Source organism: Chrysochloris asiatica, unplaced genomic scaffold (assembly GCF_000296735.1).
Source record: "Chrysochloris asiatica unplaced genomic scaffold, ChrAsi1.0 scaffold00011, whole genome shotgun sequence".
Lineage (NCBI taxonomy): Eukaryota > Metazoa > Chordata > Mammalia > Afrosoricida > Chrysochloridae > Chrysochloris > Chrysochloris asiatica.
In genome coordinates, this window is record NW_006408529.1 from 37,769,569 (window position 1) to 37,789,313 (window position 19,745).

General features: G+C 35.8%; 1 protein-coding gene across 1 annotated transcript in view; it reads left to right on the forward strand.

Annotated features, from left to right (window-relative positions):
- WRN (Werner syndrome, RecQ helicase-like) overlaps positions 1-19,490 on the forward strand; it is a 181,766-nt gene extending 162,276 nt beyond the window's left edge. Inside the window, exons 32-33 of the mRNA XM_006834526.1 lie at positions 9,677-9,891; positions 19,371-19,490. Of these exons, the coding sequence (XP_006834589.1) occupies positions 9,677-9,891; positions 19,371-19,490 (335 nt within the window). The remainder of the gene's footprint in view (positions 1-9,676; positions 9,892-19,370) is intronic.
- The last annotated feature ends 255 nt before the right edge of the window (positions 19,491-19,745 follow it).

Below are 19,745 nucleotides of genomic sequence, written 5' to 3' on the forward strand. Positions count from 1 at the left end.
ATTGTGGATCCAAGCAAAATGAAGTCTTTGACAACTTCAGTCTTTTCTCCAGTTATCATAATGTTATTTACTGGAGGATTTTTTTTTTTTTTTTAAACATTGAGGTTCAATCTGTACTGAAGGCTGTGGTATTTGGTCTTCATCAATAAGCAGTTTAAGTCCTCTTCGATTTCAGCATGCAAGATTTTATCATTTGCATATTGCCTGTTGTTAATGAGTCTTCCTCCAATCCTGATGCCATGCCACATTCTTTATGTAATCCATCTTCTTGGATTATTTGCTCAGCATACAAATTGAGTAAGTATGGAGAAAGATTACAAGTATGGAGAAAGATTCAGTATCCCCTTGTACTATTCTAACAACTGTCTCTTATGTGTGAATCATTTAAGAATTATGTGTGTATCATTTGTATATCACAGGTTGTTAATGAATATTCCTCCAAAACTCATGCCACATTCTTCTTCATATAATCCAGCTTCTCAAATTATTTGCTCAGCATACAGATTAAGTATGGTGAATATATAGATTGAATAAAACAATTGATGATCTGTTCCTCAGTTGGTCCCTGGCCTTGCTTTGGTTGATGATGTTGTACAGGTTCCTTATGAGCACAATTAAGTGTTCTGGAATTCCCATTCTTCTCAATGTTATCCATAGTTTGTCATTGTCTACATAGTTGAAAGCTTTGCATAATCAAGGAAACATCATTCTGATGTTCTCTGCTATCAGCCAAGATCCATCTGACATCGGCAATTATATAACTTGCCCTACATCCTCTTCTTAATCCAACTTGAATTTCTGGCAGTTCTTTGTCAATGTTCTGTTGCAACTATTTTTAAATTATCTATACTAAAAATTTGCTTACATATAATAGCAATATTGTTTGGTGATTTTTGCATTCTCTTGAGTCATATCTCTTTGGAATGGGCACAAATATTTATCTCTTCCAATTGGCTGGCCAGGTAGATTTCTTCCAAATTTCTTGGTATAGATGAGTGAGCTCTTTCAGTGCTGCATTTTTGTTTGCCGAAAGATTTCAATTTGCGTTCCATTAATTCCTGGAGGTTTTTTGTTGTTCTTTCCACCCCCCACCCCCACCAATGCCTTTAGGGCAGCTTGGGCTTCTTCCTTCATTTCCATTGGTTCTTGATCACATGCTCCCTCTTGAAATTGTTGAACATCAACCAAATATTTTTGGTACAGTTTTTTAATTCTATCTTTTTTTGATGCTTTCTGCATCATTCAATAGTTTACCCATAAGGATTCTTCAATATTACAAGTCAAGGCTTGAATTATTTTCTTCAGTTCTTTCATTTGTGAAATGCTGAATGTTTTGTTCCCTTTTAGTTTTCTAATTCTATTGCATATTTCATTCTAATATAAAAAATGCTGACTTTGTCTTCTCAAGCTGCCCTTTGAAATTTTCTGTTCTGCTCTTCACCTTCCCATTTCTTCTCAGCTCCTCTATGCTCAAAAGGAAGTTTCAGAGTCTCTTCTGACATCCATTTTTGTCTTTTCTTTTGTTCCTGTGTTTTTAATGACCTTTTGTTTTCTTATTGTATGATGATCTTGATGTCATCCCATAACTCTTCTAGTCCTTGGTTATTAGTGTCTAATGCATCAAATCTGGTCGATAGTTGGTCTCTAAGTTCAGGTGAAATATATTCAAATTCATATTTTGGCTCTCATGGACTTAATTTAATTTTCTTCAACTTCAACCTGAACTTGCATATGAGCAAATGATGGTCTGTTCCACAGCTTGCCACTGACCTTATTTTTGCTGATGCTATTAAGCTTTTTGGTAGGAGTCCTGGTGTGGTGCTGTGGATTAACGCGCTAGCCCACAACGCCATTTGATCTGTAAGGTTGACAGTTCAAGCTCACCAGCTGCTCCTCGGAAACCCTATCATCATGGCCATACTTTCCAACTACTACTGATCCTTCTGCTGTGTTTCCAACTTTCGCATTTCATTCACCAGTAAATAGTAATGCATCTTGTTTGCATGTTTGATCAATTTCAGCCTGAAGAAGTTGGTGCAGAAATTTGAATAATAGTGGCATTAACTTGTCTTCCTATTAAGTGTGTGGATTTTATCTCAGTCAGCATTTTACTTCAAGATAAATCTTGAAATGGCCTTTTTGACAATGAATCTTACACTGTTCATACTCAGTTTGTCTTTCCTGGCATAGTAAATCATGTGTCTGAATTAAAATGGCCAATGCCAGTCCATTTCCGCTCAGTAACCATGGTGTGGTGCTGTGGGATAAGCAATAGACTGCTACTCGTAAGGCTGGTGGTTCAAACCCACCAGCTGCTCCTTGGAAACCGTATACAGGGGCACTATGAGTCAGAATTGACTCTACAGCACATAGCAACAACAGCAACAATGCCTAGGGCATCGATTTCTATGGGTTCCATTTTATTTTTGACAACTTCCAAATTTTTCTAAATTCATGCTTCGTATATTCCATGTTCTAATTATTACTGGATGTTTGCAGCTGTTTCTTCTCCTTTAGAGTTGTGCCCCATCAGCAAAATGAAGCTTTACATCCATCACGTCTTTATGGTCAACTGTACTTGCAGGACAGTTATATTGTATTTTGAGTGCTTTCCAACCCTAGGGGCTCATCTTCTGCCACGGTGTCTGACAGTGTTGTACCAGTTTTCAGTGGCTAAACATTCAGAAGTAGTCTGCCTCTCCTTCTCCCTAGTCTGTCTTAGTTGGAAGCTCCACTGAAACCTGTCCTCCCTGGGTGACCGTGCTGGTGTTTAAAACACCAGTACATAGCTTCCAGTATCAACAACATGCAACCCACCACAGAATTATAAACTGACAGACAAGTAGCAGTCGAAGAAAGAAAACAATAATTCTTTTGCTGGACTAGAATTCTGGTTTTAGAAATCTCCATTTGCTAATGCAAAGTAAAATCATATTTAGAGAATATCAAAAGCATAAATACTTTCTTGATTTTAATACTCTGGAATTATAGCTTTTTTTAGTGTATTATCTCAGGATTTTAAGAAATGTATGTCTTTTGATCAATTGTGTAGCAGGTAATGCTCTTTGCAAGAGCTAATGTCATTTTTTTCTTTTTTTTTGTCTATTGACAGTCATGTTTAGTGTCTTTTGACCTCTTTACTACATCCTGAAGACTGACAGATAGATGGTGTAGCCTACTCAATAAGGGCAAAGACTTTCCAGTCTCGTCTCTGTTATTTCACAGCCCTGTGACCATGGTAAAATTAGCCAATATCCCTAAGCCTCAGTGTTCTCATTTGTGAAATAGGGAAGGATAATATGTTTTCTCTGATAGACTTGTGAGGAATAAATTAGGTTACATACACAGAGTCCTTGAACACGGTATTTAATAAGTAGTGGTGGTGGTAAGCATGGTAATGAAGATTGAAGAAGTAGATAAGTTCTTCTTGATCCTTAAAAATGCCCTCTAAATAAAATTTCTTTTATTCTATATCCTTTAAGGTAGCTAATTTTAAAAAAATAATAAAGCCAGTGATAAGTGTATAGTGGTAAAAGAGAAAGTTTAAAAGCTGTGTCTTACAGCAATACAACTTTCAGAATTCAGAGAGATTGTAAATGATCAGTTTTTTTCAACTTCTAAAGATTTCTTAGGCAAATATTCTTGTATGACATGAAATGGATGTGCTAATCCAACTCATTTTGGCAAGGTCAGATGATAGAAGATTTTAGGTTATATTATTCAGCCAGATATTGACACCATCTTTATTATTTGTCTTATTTGTATACAGTGAAAAAGCAAGTTTCTGTTCATTTGCTTTCTAATTCATATAGTTGTGAAATTAGATTTGGAAAACACATTAGAAATGATTAAATTTTCCCCTTCCTACTCCCACCATGTCTCGTGGCTAGGAACCCAAGTCCTAAAGAAAATTCTTATAATAGCACTTCTAAGGTAAATCGCTAAGCAGTTTTTTTTCTTTTTACTATATTAAATGAAGTCCTGGTGTGGCATTGCAGGATAATGCACTGGACTGCAAGATCAGGTTGAACCACAAAGTCAGTGGTTCAAACCCACTAGCTGCTCCTGGGAAACCCTATACAGGGTCAGAACTGATTCTACAGTACTTAACAACAACATACTGTATTAGGTAAAGTTGTACTGCAAGTAATTTAAAAAATAGAAAGCATGCCATTTCTGATCCTCATGTAAGAATTGGGTTTATATATATCTCTAACTTGCTAAATAGGACTTTTGCTATGGCACTGTGGATCAACACTGGACTGTGAACCACAAGGTTGGCAGTTCAAATGCACTAGCTGCTCCTTGGAAACCCTGTGCAGGGTCACTATGAGTCGGAACCAATTCGATGACACTTAACAACAGCAACAACAGTCTGCTAAATAAAATAATTATATTCAGATTATTGTCTTTATATTTGAGTATCCTCTATATTCTGACCTTAGTTTCAATTTCAGATGTTAGATAACATCTAAGCATTTAAATTATGAAATACTAAAGCTAAGCAGAATATATAAGCATGAAAAATTCTCTTCTAGTAATTGTACAACCTGAGTCTACAATGATGTGAAAAATCTTTGATAATTATTAGTGACTAAATAAGGAGCCCTGGTGGCAGAGTGGTTAAACTCCCTGAAGCTAACCGAAAGGACAATTGAAACCCACTAGCTTCTCCTTGGGAGAAACATGTGGCCGTCGGCGTCGGCTTCCATGAAGATTTACAGCTTTGGAAACCCAATGGCACAGTTCTACTCTGTCCTACAGAAACTCTGAGTCAGAGTTGACTCAATGGCCATGAGTTTTTGGTTTTAGTGAGTAAATGTTGTTGTTGTTAAGTACAGTTGAGTCAGTAGTGTTTCCAGGAGCAGCTGGTGGGTTTGAACTGCCGACCTTGCAGTTAGCAGTCTAGTGCTTATCCTACAGCACCACACCAGGACTCTGGCTAAATATTAGTTGAAAACGTATGTCTTTACCCTCTTACACAGAGTATGGTGGGTAGTGGTGATTATATGACATGGAGTCAGGTCTGACTCATAGCAGCCCTGTATAGGGTTTCTGAGGCTGTAAATCTTTACAGGAAGAGAAACTTTCTTCCGTTGAACCACTAGTCATTTCGACCTGCTGACCGTGAAATTAGCAGCCTAATTCGTAACCGCTAAATCTTCATCCAGAGATAATAAACTGAAACTCCAGAGCACAATAGACCACTTTCAAACACTTATTTCATCATTCTGTTAATACATTGTATTTAGGTAATGCACCAGACTGCAAATCCGTTTGAACTACAAGGTCGGCAGTTCAAACTCACCAGCTGCTTCTCGGAAACCCTATACAGGGTCGCTATGGGTCAGAACTGACTCAACAGCACTTAACAACAACAACATAGTGTGAAAAAGTGTATTATTCTAGCCTGCTTCCAAAGCTAATGGAGGAAGTTAAGAAGTTTATAAAACTACATGATATAAATTTTATTTATTTTGATAGTGCATTGATAATCCATAGATATTATGTATTGACATGAGATTTTGCTTTTAGGCTATTTTTCCTTAATAAAGTACTAATATTTTTGTTCTCATTGGAGAAAATATTATTGCGTTATAAATGATAAAAAAATGATATACATAATGATTTCTATTTTTAAATGTATAATCAGAGTACATAATTATGTGTTTGATGAACACATTTGATTGAAACTTAAATTTTACATAATTCTGAGTTGAGGAATTTTCTATATTTTATTATTATGATATAATCTTAATACCTAAAAATAGAGCATGAATCTGTGAAAAATATTATTTTCAAGCTATCTTATTTACTAGGTAAGTTTTTCATGTGACTCAATATTTAAAATAATTCAATTTTTTTTAATCCTTTAATGGTCAGTTTCTCTTATTTCCCATGTTTATATAATTTTCACTTTTATGGAATTATTTACTAACTATGCTTAATAGTAAATTAACAAAGATATTTAGTGATATGCCTAGATGATATTTTTAGTAATTCCATTCTCTCAATCATTATGTGCATGTAACTGGAAAATTAAGAGTTGCTTCCAAGGGACCTTCCATGAAAACAGGGGTAATATGATCTCTTTTAAAACACTGTAAGGCTGTAGACAATGTTCATATTTTAATTCTCCAGTTTATGTTTCTAATACTTCTTTACATAGTAAATTAGGACAGAATGAATTATAATTTTAAATCTGGACAATACTTATTCACAAATATATAGCTTTTAAGATTAACAGACATATAAAGGGTACTTAGAGAAATACCTAAGTAAATAGATGAATTTGTAAATTATATATAGCAATTATATTCTAATTACATTATGGTAGCTTTATATATTTATTGAATCAACAGTAGTTTTAATACCATAGGCCAATGTTAATATATCATAATATTATAGAAAGACGACATTCTAACTTTAGAATTTAACATGTAATAAAATACCTCAGACATTTTTTCTTCTTAGCATAATTTTCTTAACCCATGATACTACTGTAATTCAAAACTTTATGGTGTTTCCCCCCCCCCAACACATTGGTTTGTAAATATTACATTTACAGTGTGACAAAAATTTTAAACTGTAGTTTATCCAATTTTAAATACCCACAAAAGAAAATGAATTTATATGATACAGTTGTATCAGTTGCCTTGAGTATGGGCAAATTTGTTTGCTTCATCTAGAACTGCACTGTATAATAGAAATATAATGTGAACTGTATTCTTATATACAATTTAAATTTTTCTAGTTGTAGCACAAAAATAGTAAAAATAAGCCTACAGTTAATTTTAGTAATATTTTATATAGTGTAATATATCCAAAATTGTATCATTTCAGCATGTAATCAGTGTTAAAAAGTACAAATAAGATCTTTTATTTTTTTTCTTGCACTAAGCCTTCAAAATCAGTAAGTGTTTTACATTTATAGCATATCTCAGTTTGGGTGCTAAATTTTAATTTGAAATACTTCATCTGTATTTAGAATTCATATAATTTAAAGTTGGGGAAAAAATGGATTCACATACCCTACTTGTTCCAGATAAACTTAAAAATTTTCTAGTAACAATAGATCATCTGTTTATAAAGTTTAATCTTAATTTAAATTACATAAAAAATACATGTTGATTGATTAATGGTTAATATATTGGTTAACATAATTCTGTAGGTAACTAGGCAATGTATATCAAAATGTAAAGTATGTCTAACCTTTAAACTAGCAGCCCCGATTCTAGGGATCTGTTGTTGTTGTTAGGAGCCATCAAGTGTGTTTTGACTTTTAGTTACCACTGTAGCGTAGTGGTTACGAATCAGGCTGCGAACCTTAAGGTCAGCAGTTCGAAACTACCAGCGGTTCCTCTGGAGAAAGATGAGGCTCTCTGCTCCCGTAAAGATTTATAGCCTCGGAAACCCTGTACAGGGTCGCTGTGAGTTGGAACTGACTCTACGGCACATAACAACAACAATGTACAACAGAAGGAAATACTGCCTGGTCCTGCATCCTCACAATGATTACATTTAAGGCCAATGATATTGCCACTAAACGTTACACCTAGAATTACCATGTTGTTGTTGTTAAGCGACACCCAGTCTGTTTTACTCCCAGCAACCCCGTGTAGGGTTTCTGAGGAGCGGCTGTTGGGTTTGAACCACTGACCTTGTGGTTGGCAGTTCAGTGCTTATCCTATAGTAACACACAAGGACTTCATTTTAGGGATCTAGTAGTAGTTGTTGTGTGCTGTCAAGTTGGTTCCAACTCACAGTGATCCTTTATTAGGTTTCCAAGGCTGTCAATCTTTATGGAGCAAAAAGCCTCATGGTTCTCCAAGGAGAGACTTGTAGATTGGAACTGCTGACCTTGCGGTTAGCAGACTAGCTTGTTTTCCACTAAGCTACTTCTAGGGATCTGTTGTTGTTAATTGCAGTTGAGTCAGTTCCAACTCGTAGTGACCCTGTATAGGCTTTCTGAGGAGCAGCTGGTGGGTTTGAACTGCAAGATGGGCAGTTCAAACCAACTGTTCAGTCTAGTACATTATCCTGCAGTACCACACCAAGAGTATACAAAGTATAGAAATATATAGTAATATGATGTCATTAGAGCATTTCATTTCAATGAAAAATTGAAGACAAATGTAAGAGAGCTCATAAGGTACTTTCTGATGCATAAGTACATGTGTTCTGCTGCTAACTCCTGATGTGGCACTGTAGGATCAACACTTGACTGCTAACCACATGGTCGGCTATTCAAACCCACCAGCTGTCCCTCAGAAACCCTATACAGGGTCTCTGTGAGTCAGAGCTGACTATAGGGCACTTAACAACAACAATAGTTGCCAATGGAAAGATTGGAGGGTTAAGTTCATTTGAAGATGTCTTAGGAGAAAGGCCTGGTGTATTTTTTGAAAAATCATCCATTGAAAATCTATAGTGTACAGTTCTAGTATAGCACATATTAAGTCATTAGTCAGATTTGACTTGATGACCACTAGTTATGGTGGTGAAATGATCAAGAGACAAGTAAAATTTTAATTTGATTGACAGATACAAGGGGGCTTTAAAAAGTTTGTGGAAAAATGGAACTAAAGGATAATGGAATTTTTCCATGAACTTTTGGGAAAATTCCATTGTCCTTTGAAGTATTTGCTTAATTTTATTATATATAGAAGTCTTATCTTTCTAAGACTTTGATTAGCACCAGTTGAACATTTAAAAGCTTTAATTAAAGGTTAGTTTTACAGTTTAGGGAAAGAATATGTAGAGTACTTAGATAGCTTACTGTCCTAATTCTTAATTATCTGTGTAACTTTCTCTTTCTGAATTAAAAAAAAAATTATTTTAAACTGCAATGTTTTTTTTAGGAAGTGCTAGAATAAGATCTTCCTAAGGTAAAGGTCTTTGAAAGAAAGGAATAATACAAACCTGAAAATTGTAATAATTCAAAGACCACCTTTTCAACTGGCACTGAAAAGTACTTGATCTCTTGGTTATTTGAATTAAGTGTTAAAAATGTTTGATAGTTTTGCAGATTACAAGAAAATGAGTGAATAGGTTCTAAACTGCTTCGTGTTACCTTACCATAGAGCATTGCCAATGCATGTGATACTGGAAAGAACTGCTTGAAACATAAATAGTAGTCTATAGTGAGATTGCTGCATAATTTATAGAAGGTGTGAAGAAACTGACAACAGTTGGAATTTGTGTGTTGAGTTTCAAAAAGCTCTAAATTCTTTCATTCTGAAAAGAAAACGTGTTTCCCAGAAATACTCATCTAGTTAATATGCATTTTAAATAATTGATGTCTTTTGTCATGCATTATAATATCTGTTGAAAGGATTCTTCCCACTGGCATCTTTTTAGAAATCTATTTTAAGAAATAATTATTTTCAAAACCATAATTTTTAATTTATATTTGGAATTTGAAACACGTTTTTCTTTAGAAACAATTCTGTGAATGATTTAAATTCTCAGAGCAGCCCACAAAAGACAATTTGAAACATAATTTATGCAAACTCAATAATAGTGATGTGGTGTAGTGAGGCCACACATTTTCACTCTATTTTTAGTCTTTAGGACTATAGGCATTTGTACAAAATATTTCAGTATTTCCAGCTCATAGGCTTTCTAAAATGGTCAGCATACTTATTTTTAAAGCTTATTTTTTTCATCTTCACAGATATAAACAAAATTAAACTAATTAGAACATTGGTTCCTGCTAACATTGACACGTACCTTATTCACATGGCAATTGAAATTCTGGAAAAAGATGATGACAGCAGAATGCCGTGCCAACTTTCATGTGATTCCAACAAAAAGAGATGTTTCCCCAACTCTGAAGAGAGCTGTTTACAGTCCAAGAGAATCAAGGAAGAAGTAGACACTAATACCAAGGTGTTAATTATATGTAGAATTTTTATAAAGTGTTGGTTGCTCAATTTGCATATTCTAATATAGAATGCCTTAATTTTTTAATTGCTACAAATTCTGATGTAAGTGTAGTTCTTTATCTGGGTGCTAGAATTTCTTTTCTTTTTATGATGCTGATCTGAGAAAGGTAATTAAAAAAAATAGTAAAAGAATATAGTCCATTTATTTAGCTTATTATATGGAATGTCAGCTTAATTTTTACTTCTGTCTTATATCTACTATATATAGCCTGGAAAATTCTTTTTCTTTTGTAGATATAGATTTTATGGGCTTTAAGCTTATGGAAGTTAGTGTGGTTAATGACAATGAAAAAATTCTATTATAAATACCCCTAAAATTGATTTGTCTATCATTCTGTCATTCATAACACTCTGTTACATGGACTTTTTAGAATACAAAGGTAATTGTTACTCATGTGCCTGAGCATCTCACAATGTACTTTTTGTATAATCAGAAACACCATGAGTTCAACATTATTTTAGGCGTTATATTTTATTAAAGTAGCAGACTTTGACAATTCCTGCCCTTTGTGGGTATGAAACAAACCAGTTGTAACCAAAGAGTAACTATTCTTTACAAGATGGCTTTATTAAAAGATTTTTAAATTTGACAGTTGACCTCAAGTATCTTCCCACTCTAAAATTACATAACTGTATCATAAAACTTCATGAAAAGTAATAAATTATTTTAGTTCCTAAACAATAAATGCAGCATGATATTGTCATAGGTGCTTTTGAGTCAGTTCCCACTCATAGCAACCCTATGCACAATAGAATGAAACACTGCCTGGTCCTATGCCATCCTCACAATTGTTGTTATGCTTCATTTTATTACTGCTGCCACTGTGTCAATCCATCTTGTTGGGGATCTTCCTGTTTTTCACGGACCCTCCACTTTACGAAACATGATATCCTTTTCCCAGGACTTGTCGCCCTGATAACATGTCCAAATTGTAAGACACAATTCTTGCTATCCTGGACTCTAAGGAGCTTTCTGTCTGTACTTCCAATAGATTGGTTAGCTCTTTTGGCAATGTATGATGCTTTTAGTATTCTTCTCCAACACCATAGATCAAATACATCAATTCTTCGATGATCTTCCTTATTCACTATCTAACTTTTGCATGCCATAACAGGCTGTTGAAAATATCATGGCTTGGGTCAGGCACACTTTAGCCCTCAAACTGGCGTCTTTGTCCTTGAACACTTTAAAGAAGTCTTGTGCAGCAGATTTGCCTAATGCAATACATTATTTGATGTCTTGACTGTACTTCTCTGAGTGTTGATAGTGGATCCAAGCAAAGTCTTTGACAACTTTAATCTTTCCTCCATTTATCATGATGTTACTTATTGATCCAGTTATGAGTATTTTTGTTTTCTTTACCTTGAGATGCAAACCATACTAAAGACTGCTGTCTTTGCTCTTCATCAGTAAGTATTTTAAGTCCTCTTCGCATTCAGCAAGGAAGGTTGTATCACCTGCATATCACAGATTGTTAATAAGTCTTCCTCCAATCCTGATGCCACTTTCTTGTTAATATAATCCAGCTTCTTGCATTGTTTGCTTAGCATACAGATTGAATGAGTATGGTGAAGAACACAACCCTGGTCCACACCTTTCCCAATTTTAAGTCACTTAGTATACCCTTGTTCTCTTTGAATGCCTGCCACTTGCTCTATGTACAGGTTCCTCCTGAATACAATTAAGGGTTCTGAAATACTCATTATATGCAACATTATACATAGTTTGTTATAATCCACACAGTTGAAAGCCTTTGCATAGATAATAAAGCACACATACACATTTTTTAGGTATTCTCGGCTTTCAGTCAAAATCCATCTCACATCAACAATGACATACCTCATTCCACCCTCTTCTGAACCCAACTTCAATTTCTGGTATGTCTCTGTTAATGTACTATTGTATCTGCTTTAATTATCATTCAGTATATGACTGGCTGGTGGCTGTGTGCTGTGGAGTTGGTTCTGACTCATAGCGATCCTGTACAGGGTTTCCGAGGCTGTAAATCTTCATGGGAGCAGAATGCCTCATCTTTCTCCTGTGGAACAGCTGGTAGTTTCAAACTGCGGACCTTGCAGTTCGCAGCCTGATTCATAATCACTACACTACCAGAGTTCCTATTTTGTCCATAGAGTCCTTCAGTATTGCAAGCTGAGGTTTGACTCTGAAACTTGTTCTTCAGTGTAGAGATGCAAAAGCAAATGGAAGAAATGAGGAAATAAAAGAGTTGAACATAAAATTTCAAAGAGCAGCTGGAGAAGAGAAAGTGCAAAGTTCTGGAGTTAGAAAACCAAAGGAGATGAACATGCTCAGAATTTCTCAAGCTGAAAGAACTGAAGAAAAAAATTCAAGCCTCACCTTGCAATATTGAAGGATTCTATGGACTATTGAATGTTGCAGAAAGCATCAAAAGAATATGTAAGCAATACACAGAGTCAGAGTACCAAGAAGAAATTGTTAATGGTCAGTCATTTCAAGAGATAGCATATGGTTAAGAGCTAATGATACTGAAGGAAGAAATTCAAGGTACACTGAAGACGTTGGCAAAGAACAAGACTCAGGGAATTGATAGAATACAAATTGAAATCTTTCAACAAACTGATGTAGTACTAGGGGTACTCACTCATCTATGCCAAAAATATGGTAGATAGCTCCCTGGCCAACTGATTTGAAGAGATCTGTATTTGTACTCGTCCCAAAGAGAGGTGATGCAACAGAATGCAGAAATCATCAGACAATATCTTTAATATCACACACAAGTGAAATTTTGCTAAAGATCATTGAAAAACTGCTACAATATAACATTGGCTGGGAACTGCTGGAGGTTCAAGCTGGATTCAGATGAGGACATGGAAAGACAGATATCATTGCTTGTGTCAAATGGATCTTGGCTGAAAGCAGAGAACACCAGAAAGATGTTTACCTGTGTGTTATTGACTATGCAAAGGCTTTCGATAGTTTGGATAATAACATTGTGGAGAATGAGTATTCCGGAATACATAATTGTATGCATAAGGGACCTGTGTATAGACAAAGAGACAGTCATTAGTACAGAACAAGGGGATACTGAATGATTTAAAATCAGGATGTTGTTCTCCAGGGTTGTATTCTTTCACTATACTTATTCAATGTGTATGCTGAGCAAGTAATGTGAGAAGCTGGATTATATGAAGAAGAATGTGGCATCAGGATTGGAGGAAGCCTCATTAACTACCTGTGATACACAGATGATACAACCTTACTGAATGCAAAGAGGGCTGAAATATTTACTGATGATATCAAAGACCACAGCCTTCTGTGTGGATTAAATTTCAGTGTAAACAAAAATCCTTACCATTAGACCAATAAATAACATCACTGTAAAATGGAGAAAAGATTGAAGTTGTCAAAGACTTCATTTTGCTTGGATCAACCATCAACACCAATGGAAGCAGCAGTCAAGAAATCAAACGACGCATTGCATTAGGCAAATCTGCTGCACAAGACCTCTTTAAAGTATTGAAGAACAAAGATGTCAGTTTGCCAACTACAGTGTGCCTGACCCAAGCCAGGGTATTTTTAGTAGCTTCACCTGCATTTGAAAGTTGAACAGTGATTGTTATGTTGGATAAAAGCTTTTTCAGATGCTGTTCTCATATTGACCTATCATACTTTAAAATGAATGCCTGTGAGTTCTTATATGGTTTTCCTGTTTTCAGGTACTTCTCTTCTTTTGGGATATTCATGCTTGCCTCTCTTTTCTCCCATACAGATGCTATTATCATTCAGGTTTTTTTTTACTATTGGTAGTTTTTTCTTTTGTTTTCCTAATTTCAAACCTTACATGGTACTATAAACTAAGCACTGAACTGCTAAACTCAAGGTCGGTGGTTCAAACCTACCAGCCCATCCTCAGAAACCCCATATAGGGTCGCTATGAGTCAGAACTGACATGGTGGTACTTTAACAACAAAAACTTCAAACCAGGTTTATAGTTGGGGTTTCCTGAGGATGCCTTAAAAGTTTTAAATGTAGAACATGGGGTTTTGGTTTTTGCTATCTAATTATTTTAGCTGTTTTAATGCTGGAATTCAGAGAAGTTATAAAATGTGTTACCTCTGCCAGCCTTTTCTCAGAATTCTCTCCACCTATATAACTTACATAACTTTTCATTTTTCCTGATGGCATAAAAGAGGGATAGTGATATTCCCAGCCCTGCCACTGGATTTGATTATAAATTTAAACTATACTCTATTATTTGTAAACTGTTTTAAGATCATTAAAATAAATGTTTTATGAATACCAGTATTGTTAAAATTCAGGACTTCAGAATAAGAATTTTATTAAGCCTTGCTCTTTTAGTCATAGTTTTTTGTTTTGTTTTGTTTTTTTAGCTTGTGAATTGAATTGAAGGTTTACAGAGAAGCTCTTGAGGCTTATATTCAACAAATCATACACTTGGTTTAATCTCAATGATTGCATTCCCCTCCATGTAAATCTCTTATCCTCCTTCCTCCCTATAGTTTCTGTTTCTATCCCTCCCTCTGTGTTTCCTTCCCAACCCTCTGAAATTTTGTCCTTGAGTAAATGATGCCCTTTTAATCTTCTCTAGTTTGCATACCTCACCAGTGTTATCATCCCCCATGTATACCTATCTACCGCTTGGCTGAAAATTGAGCCACCTGGGTAAGTTCAGTTCCAGATCTGAAGGGTGACAGCGAGTTATAGTCTTGGGGTTCCAACAGTCTCTATCCAGTAAGCTTGGTCTTTTTCATGATCTTGAGTTTTGTTTCACATATTCTCCCACTCTATCCAGGACTGCTATGTGACCTCTGTTGGGGCAGTTGGTAGTGGTAGCCAGGCTCTATCTAGTTCTTCTGGTCTCAGGCTGTGGGGACTGATACTTACATGGTCCATTAGTCCATTCGACTAATAATTTTCAAGTGTCTCCAATTTTCATCACTCACTGCTCTGGTAGCTTAGTGGTTACTAATTGGGCTGCTAATGCCAAGGTCAGCAGTTCAAAACTACCAGCCTTTCCATGGAAGAAAGATGAGGCTTTCTGTTCCCGTAAAGATTTACAGCCTCAGAAACCCTACTTGGGGTTGCTATGAATTGGAACTGACTCCATTGCACATCACCACCACCACTACCATTCACCAAAGTTGGATGTAGAACATTGTCTTTGTGGACTATGCTATACCAGTCGACTCGAGTGTTTCCCGAGACCATGATCCTATTCCCTCACTAAAGCAACTCATTCCTTGAAGGTATTTGATAAGGTCTACGAAGTTTTCATAACTTTGCCCCCTCTAGGCTTCACCTTACTCAGGATATGTTTGCAGCAAAAGTACAGATCTCTTCTGTTAAACCTTTATATACTTATGGGTATGCTCCCACTCTCCCTCCCACACCCGTTCAACCTGCGTGTCTATTCATATATCTACCCATTGGTCACTATAATTAGGCATAGTGTTTTTTATTATATGTTTAAGGAAATAGTACATGATGTAACTATTTTGTATTTCATAAAAACTTTAAAGGTTGATAGAAAATATCCTGGCAATTTCTCAGCAAGAGATGAGAGTCAAAAAAATACAGTGACTTCTTGGAACTCTCCATCCAGTGATCCAGAAATAGAAGATTTATTTACAGAATCTAATTCACAGGTAAAATTGATTTAGTAAAATAGTTCTCATGAGAAATATTTTACACTTGATGACTTGTTGTTAAGTGCTGTCGAGTTGGTTCCAACCCATAGCGACCCTGAACAGGGTTTCTGAGGCTGTAAATCTTTACGGGAGCAAAAAGCCTCTTCTTTCTTCCGCGGAGCAGCTGGTAGTTTCGAACTGCTGACCTTGCAGTTCGCAGCCCGATTTGTAACCACTACGTTACCAGAGCTCCTTGATGACTAATATGTTTAAATTTATTTTTGTTGCAGATGAAATTAAACGTGAATATAATAAACATATTTCTCTGTTCACCTACTTACAAATGTGCACAAAGGGAGCATGGTGACTCTGTGGGATTAGCACAGGATTGTGAACCACAAGGTCATTGGTTTGAGCCCACCAGTCTCTCTACTAGAGAAAAATGAGGCTTTCTGCTTCTGAAAATATTAAGACTCAGAAACCATATGCAGAGTCACTATGAGTCAGAACCTACTTGACAGCACTTAACAATAACATATGTACACAAAATGTTAGCAAACAAGCTAGTGTTTTCTATTTTCAATTTAATGCTAATAATTTGTTAATGGAATTTGAAATATCAAAAAGTTATAAGCTGCCCCTGGAAATTTTACTATGATTGCTGGGGATTTTTGATTGATGAAGGAAATGGTCAATGTTAGGTGACTTAGACTTCATAATTGAAGTCTCTTCAGATACTTATTTTTGAGACTCAAAAGACACATTCAATGTGAACAAGCATTTTCTTCCTTTTCTCTATGAAATAAGATCATCATTATAACTACAGGGTAAATGCTAAAGATCATATTCTATAGAAATGTTATGTAAGATAAAAAACTTTAAATGATACTAACTGCCAATTAAAAGTACCTGAAACAAAACAAGATATACATTGATATTTGTGTGTGTTCTTATTTAACTTCCACAACAGTACAGCAGTTTTATGTATTTTTATCCACATTATTTGTATGAATAAACTGAGGCTTCTGTAGCATGCATGGTCACTTGTTTAGCAAGTGGTTCAGTTAGGATTGAAACCTAGTTCTATCTGGTTTCAAATTCCATGCATGTTCTGTTGTGTTATGAGGCTATAAGACAGGGTTATTTTTCCTCTGCACTGTTACTACTCAGATGTTTTATTTTGTTTACTGTCATAATTGACTTCGTTGCCTGCAAAGGACTAAAACTCTTCAGTGCAAGCAACTGTAGTTGTCTATGGCTTAAAAGGATTTTTGATATTAAGATCTTTGGAAAGCATGGATATTTTGGGACATATTTATCTAGAGTCCTGGTGTGGTGCTGTAGGATAAGCACTGTACTGCTAACTGCAAGATTGGCCACCAGCCACTCCTTAGAAACTGTATATAGGGTTGCTGTGAGTTTGGAACCAACTTGATGGCCCTTAACAACAACAAATGTTATTTCTCCTAAAACTTCCTTGTTGTTGTGTCACTTTAGATCCCTAATATTTTTTGTGTGCCAGAGGATAAGCACAGACTGCAAGGTCTGTTTTGAACCTCTAGATCGGCAGTTCAAACTCATCAGCTGCTCCTCAGAAACCCTCATGTAGGGTCGCTAAGAGTCGGACCGGACTCAAGGGCACTTAACAACAACAGCAACCATGTGAAACGTAATACAGGGAAGCCTGTGAGAGGTGGAACTAGATGGGACTGCCTGTCTTGTTTTTCCAGAGTTTGCACAGTTTCTGTCGCTGACAGGAAACAGTCTTAGTACTTTTCTAGTGCTATTAGTGGAAAATATCTAAGTTTCCCTTCTCTGATAGATTTCCACCATACCCAAGGTCTTGCTTTCCCAGGTTTTACTGTACTTCTTACAGTATACAAATATCTCATCTATTTTCATCGCCCGTCTTCTCTTCTCTGTGAGAAAATATGAACAAAATTGCTGTTTTAGTTAGTGGTTTTGTTTTGATTTTTTCCTTTAGTTTTTTCTGACATGTGAGCAGCTCATTTTCACTGGATTTCTAACAGCTAACGTGTTTGCCCTTGATTAAAAATAAAATTTTGCAGTCTTTGACTAAAAATCTTTTGCTATTTCTCTACTCTTCAGTATTTTGAAACTTTTCGTAAATATACAAAGCATAATAAAACATATCAATGAGTTGGTGAGCATTATGTTGCTTCTGCTGATACATTGTAACTTAGATGAGACCACCTGATGACATTGACAGTTGTTGCTGAGTCTCACTCCATCATGGGGCCCTCATATAGAGCAGACCAAAATGTTGCCCTGGTCTTGCCCCATTTTCATAACTGTTCGTATAAAGTCCTTCAAAGATCGCCAATAACTAAGTAATGTCTGCAGAAATGCAATGTGTACTCATGTTAGAACGATTTCTCTATCATGTTATTCTGAGGAGCTATTGCTCAAACTGAAATAACCTAAATATATGCCATTTTAGGCCCATGAAATAGTGACTTCTGTAAAATTGCCTTATCTTTTGCATGTGCAGATGATATAGTATGTATACAACTATTACTTTTGTCTTCTTGAAAAAATGTTGTCAAGGATTTAAACCAAGGGTTCAGGGGCTTCATTTGGTGCATTTGCCTCTTGAAATAGCGTGCAAAGTCCTGCACTTACTGTGTACATTTGTGTTTTTCCTGGAACTGGGAGCTTCAGTTTTCATCAAATGCTAAAAGGAGTGCATGAGACAGAAATTTTTTCCCACTTAGTGAAATTTTTTTAGTGTCTGTTATCTTGGGCACTCAGCAAGGTGCTAAGGAGACACTTTTCTAGTCTGTCATCCAATGTTTGTTGTTCTTAAGTGCCATCGAGTCGGTTCCGACCCATAACGACCCTGTACAGGTTTCCCGAGGCTGTAAATCTTTACGGGAACAGAATGCCTCATCTTTCTCCCACGGAGCGGCTGGTAGTTTCGAACTGCTGGCCTTAAGGTTCGCAGCCTGATTTGTAACCACTACGCTACCAAAGTTCCTTGTCATCCAATGTAGACACTAATAATTATATTCTTTTCACATACCTAAAAACACAGTATACCTAATGCACGTGGTGGCTCCGTATGGTAAGCACTGGACTGCAAAACACAAGGTCCATGATTCGATCCTGTCAGCTGCTTTGCAGGAGAAAGATGAGACTTTCTGCTTTCGTGAAGATTTAAAACCTTGGGAACCCAATACAGGGTTGTTATGAGTTGGAACTGACTCAATGGCATGTAACAACAAGAACAACTATAGTACAACACTAAGCAACTCTGTGACACAGTAGTTAAGTGTGTGACTGCTTGTCTTAAGATCAGCAGTTCAAACACACCAGTCATTCCACAGGAGAAAGATGTGACAATCTGCTTCTGAAAAGACTAAGCCTTAGAAACAGTGGGTCAGTTCTTCCTTATCCTTTTGGGTCATTATGAGTCAGAATTGACTCATGGCAATGTGTGTTTTGGGCTAATATAGTATTATATGGGTGTATTTATATTCTAACACAGATACTTTCCTCAGAAAATTAAATTCACCACTTTGGTCAACCCAGAGTCAATTATATCATGGGACATGGATCTAAAATAATCTTTATTTCTTTTCTTTCCAACAATTATCTTCACTCGAGATAATTCATTTACCAAAAGATAAATTCTGTAGGTCTCACTATTTTGTCTTATTTGGTGGCATGGTTGTGGGGAGGGTAGTATATTCAGTGAACTTAGCTAGCTAGTTTTTGCAACGAATACACATTCTGAGTAGTAAAAAATGTTTTTCTTTTTCTTTCTTATAGACTTCAGCTGAAATCTCAAAGAGGAAACTGCCTGAATGGTTTTCCAAGGGACATGGAACCTTAGCTAATACCAGCAAGAAATCAATGGCCAAAACAAAAAAAAAGGGTCTTTTTAGTTAAGTTGGAAGTTTCCAGAAATCTTGTGTGTTTTACTGTATTATAAAAGAGCTATTTTTCATTTCTTAAATCAGCTTTCCACATAACATATTTAGGCGTTATGAGAGCCCAAGTGAGTACAGGCATAGACTAAAATACTAAATTAGGTTTCCTTCACGATTGCTTTAAGAAACCATGTTATTGTCCTGTTTTCTAAATGGAATGTGCCATAATTTGATAGTATAGTAGTTATATGGCACTTATATGATATAAAATATT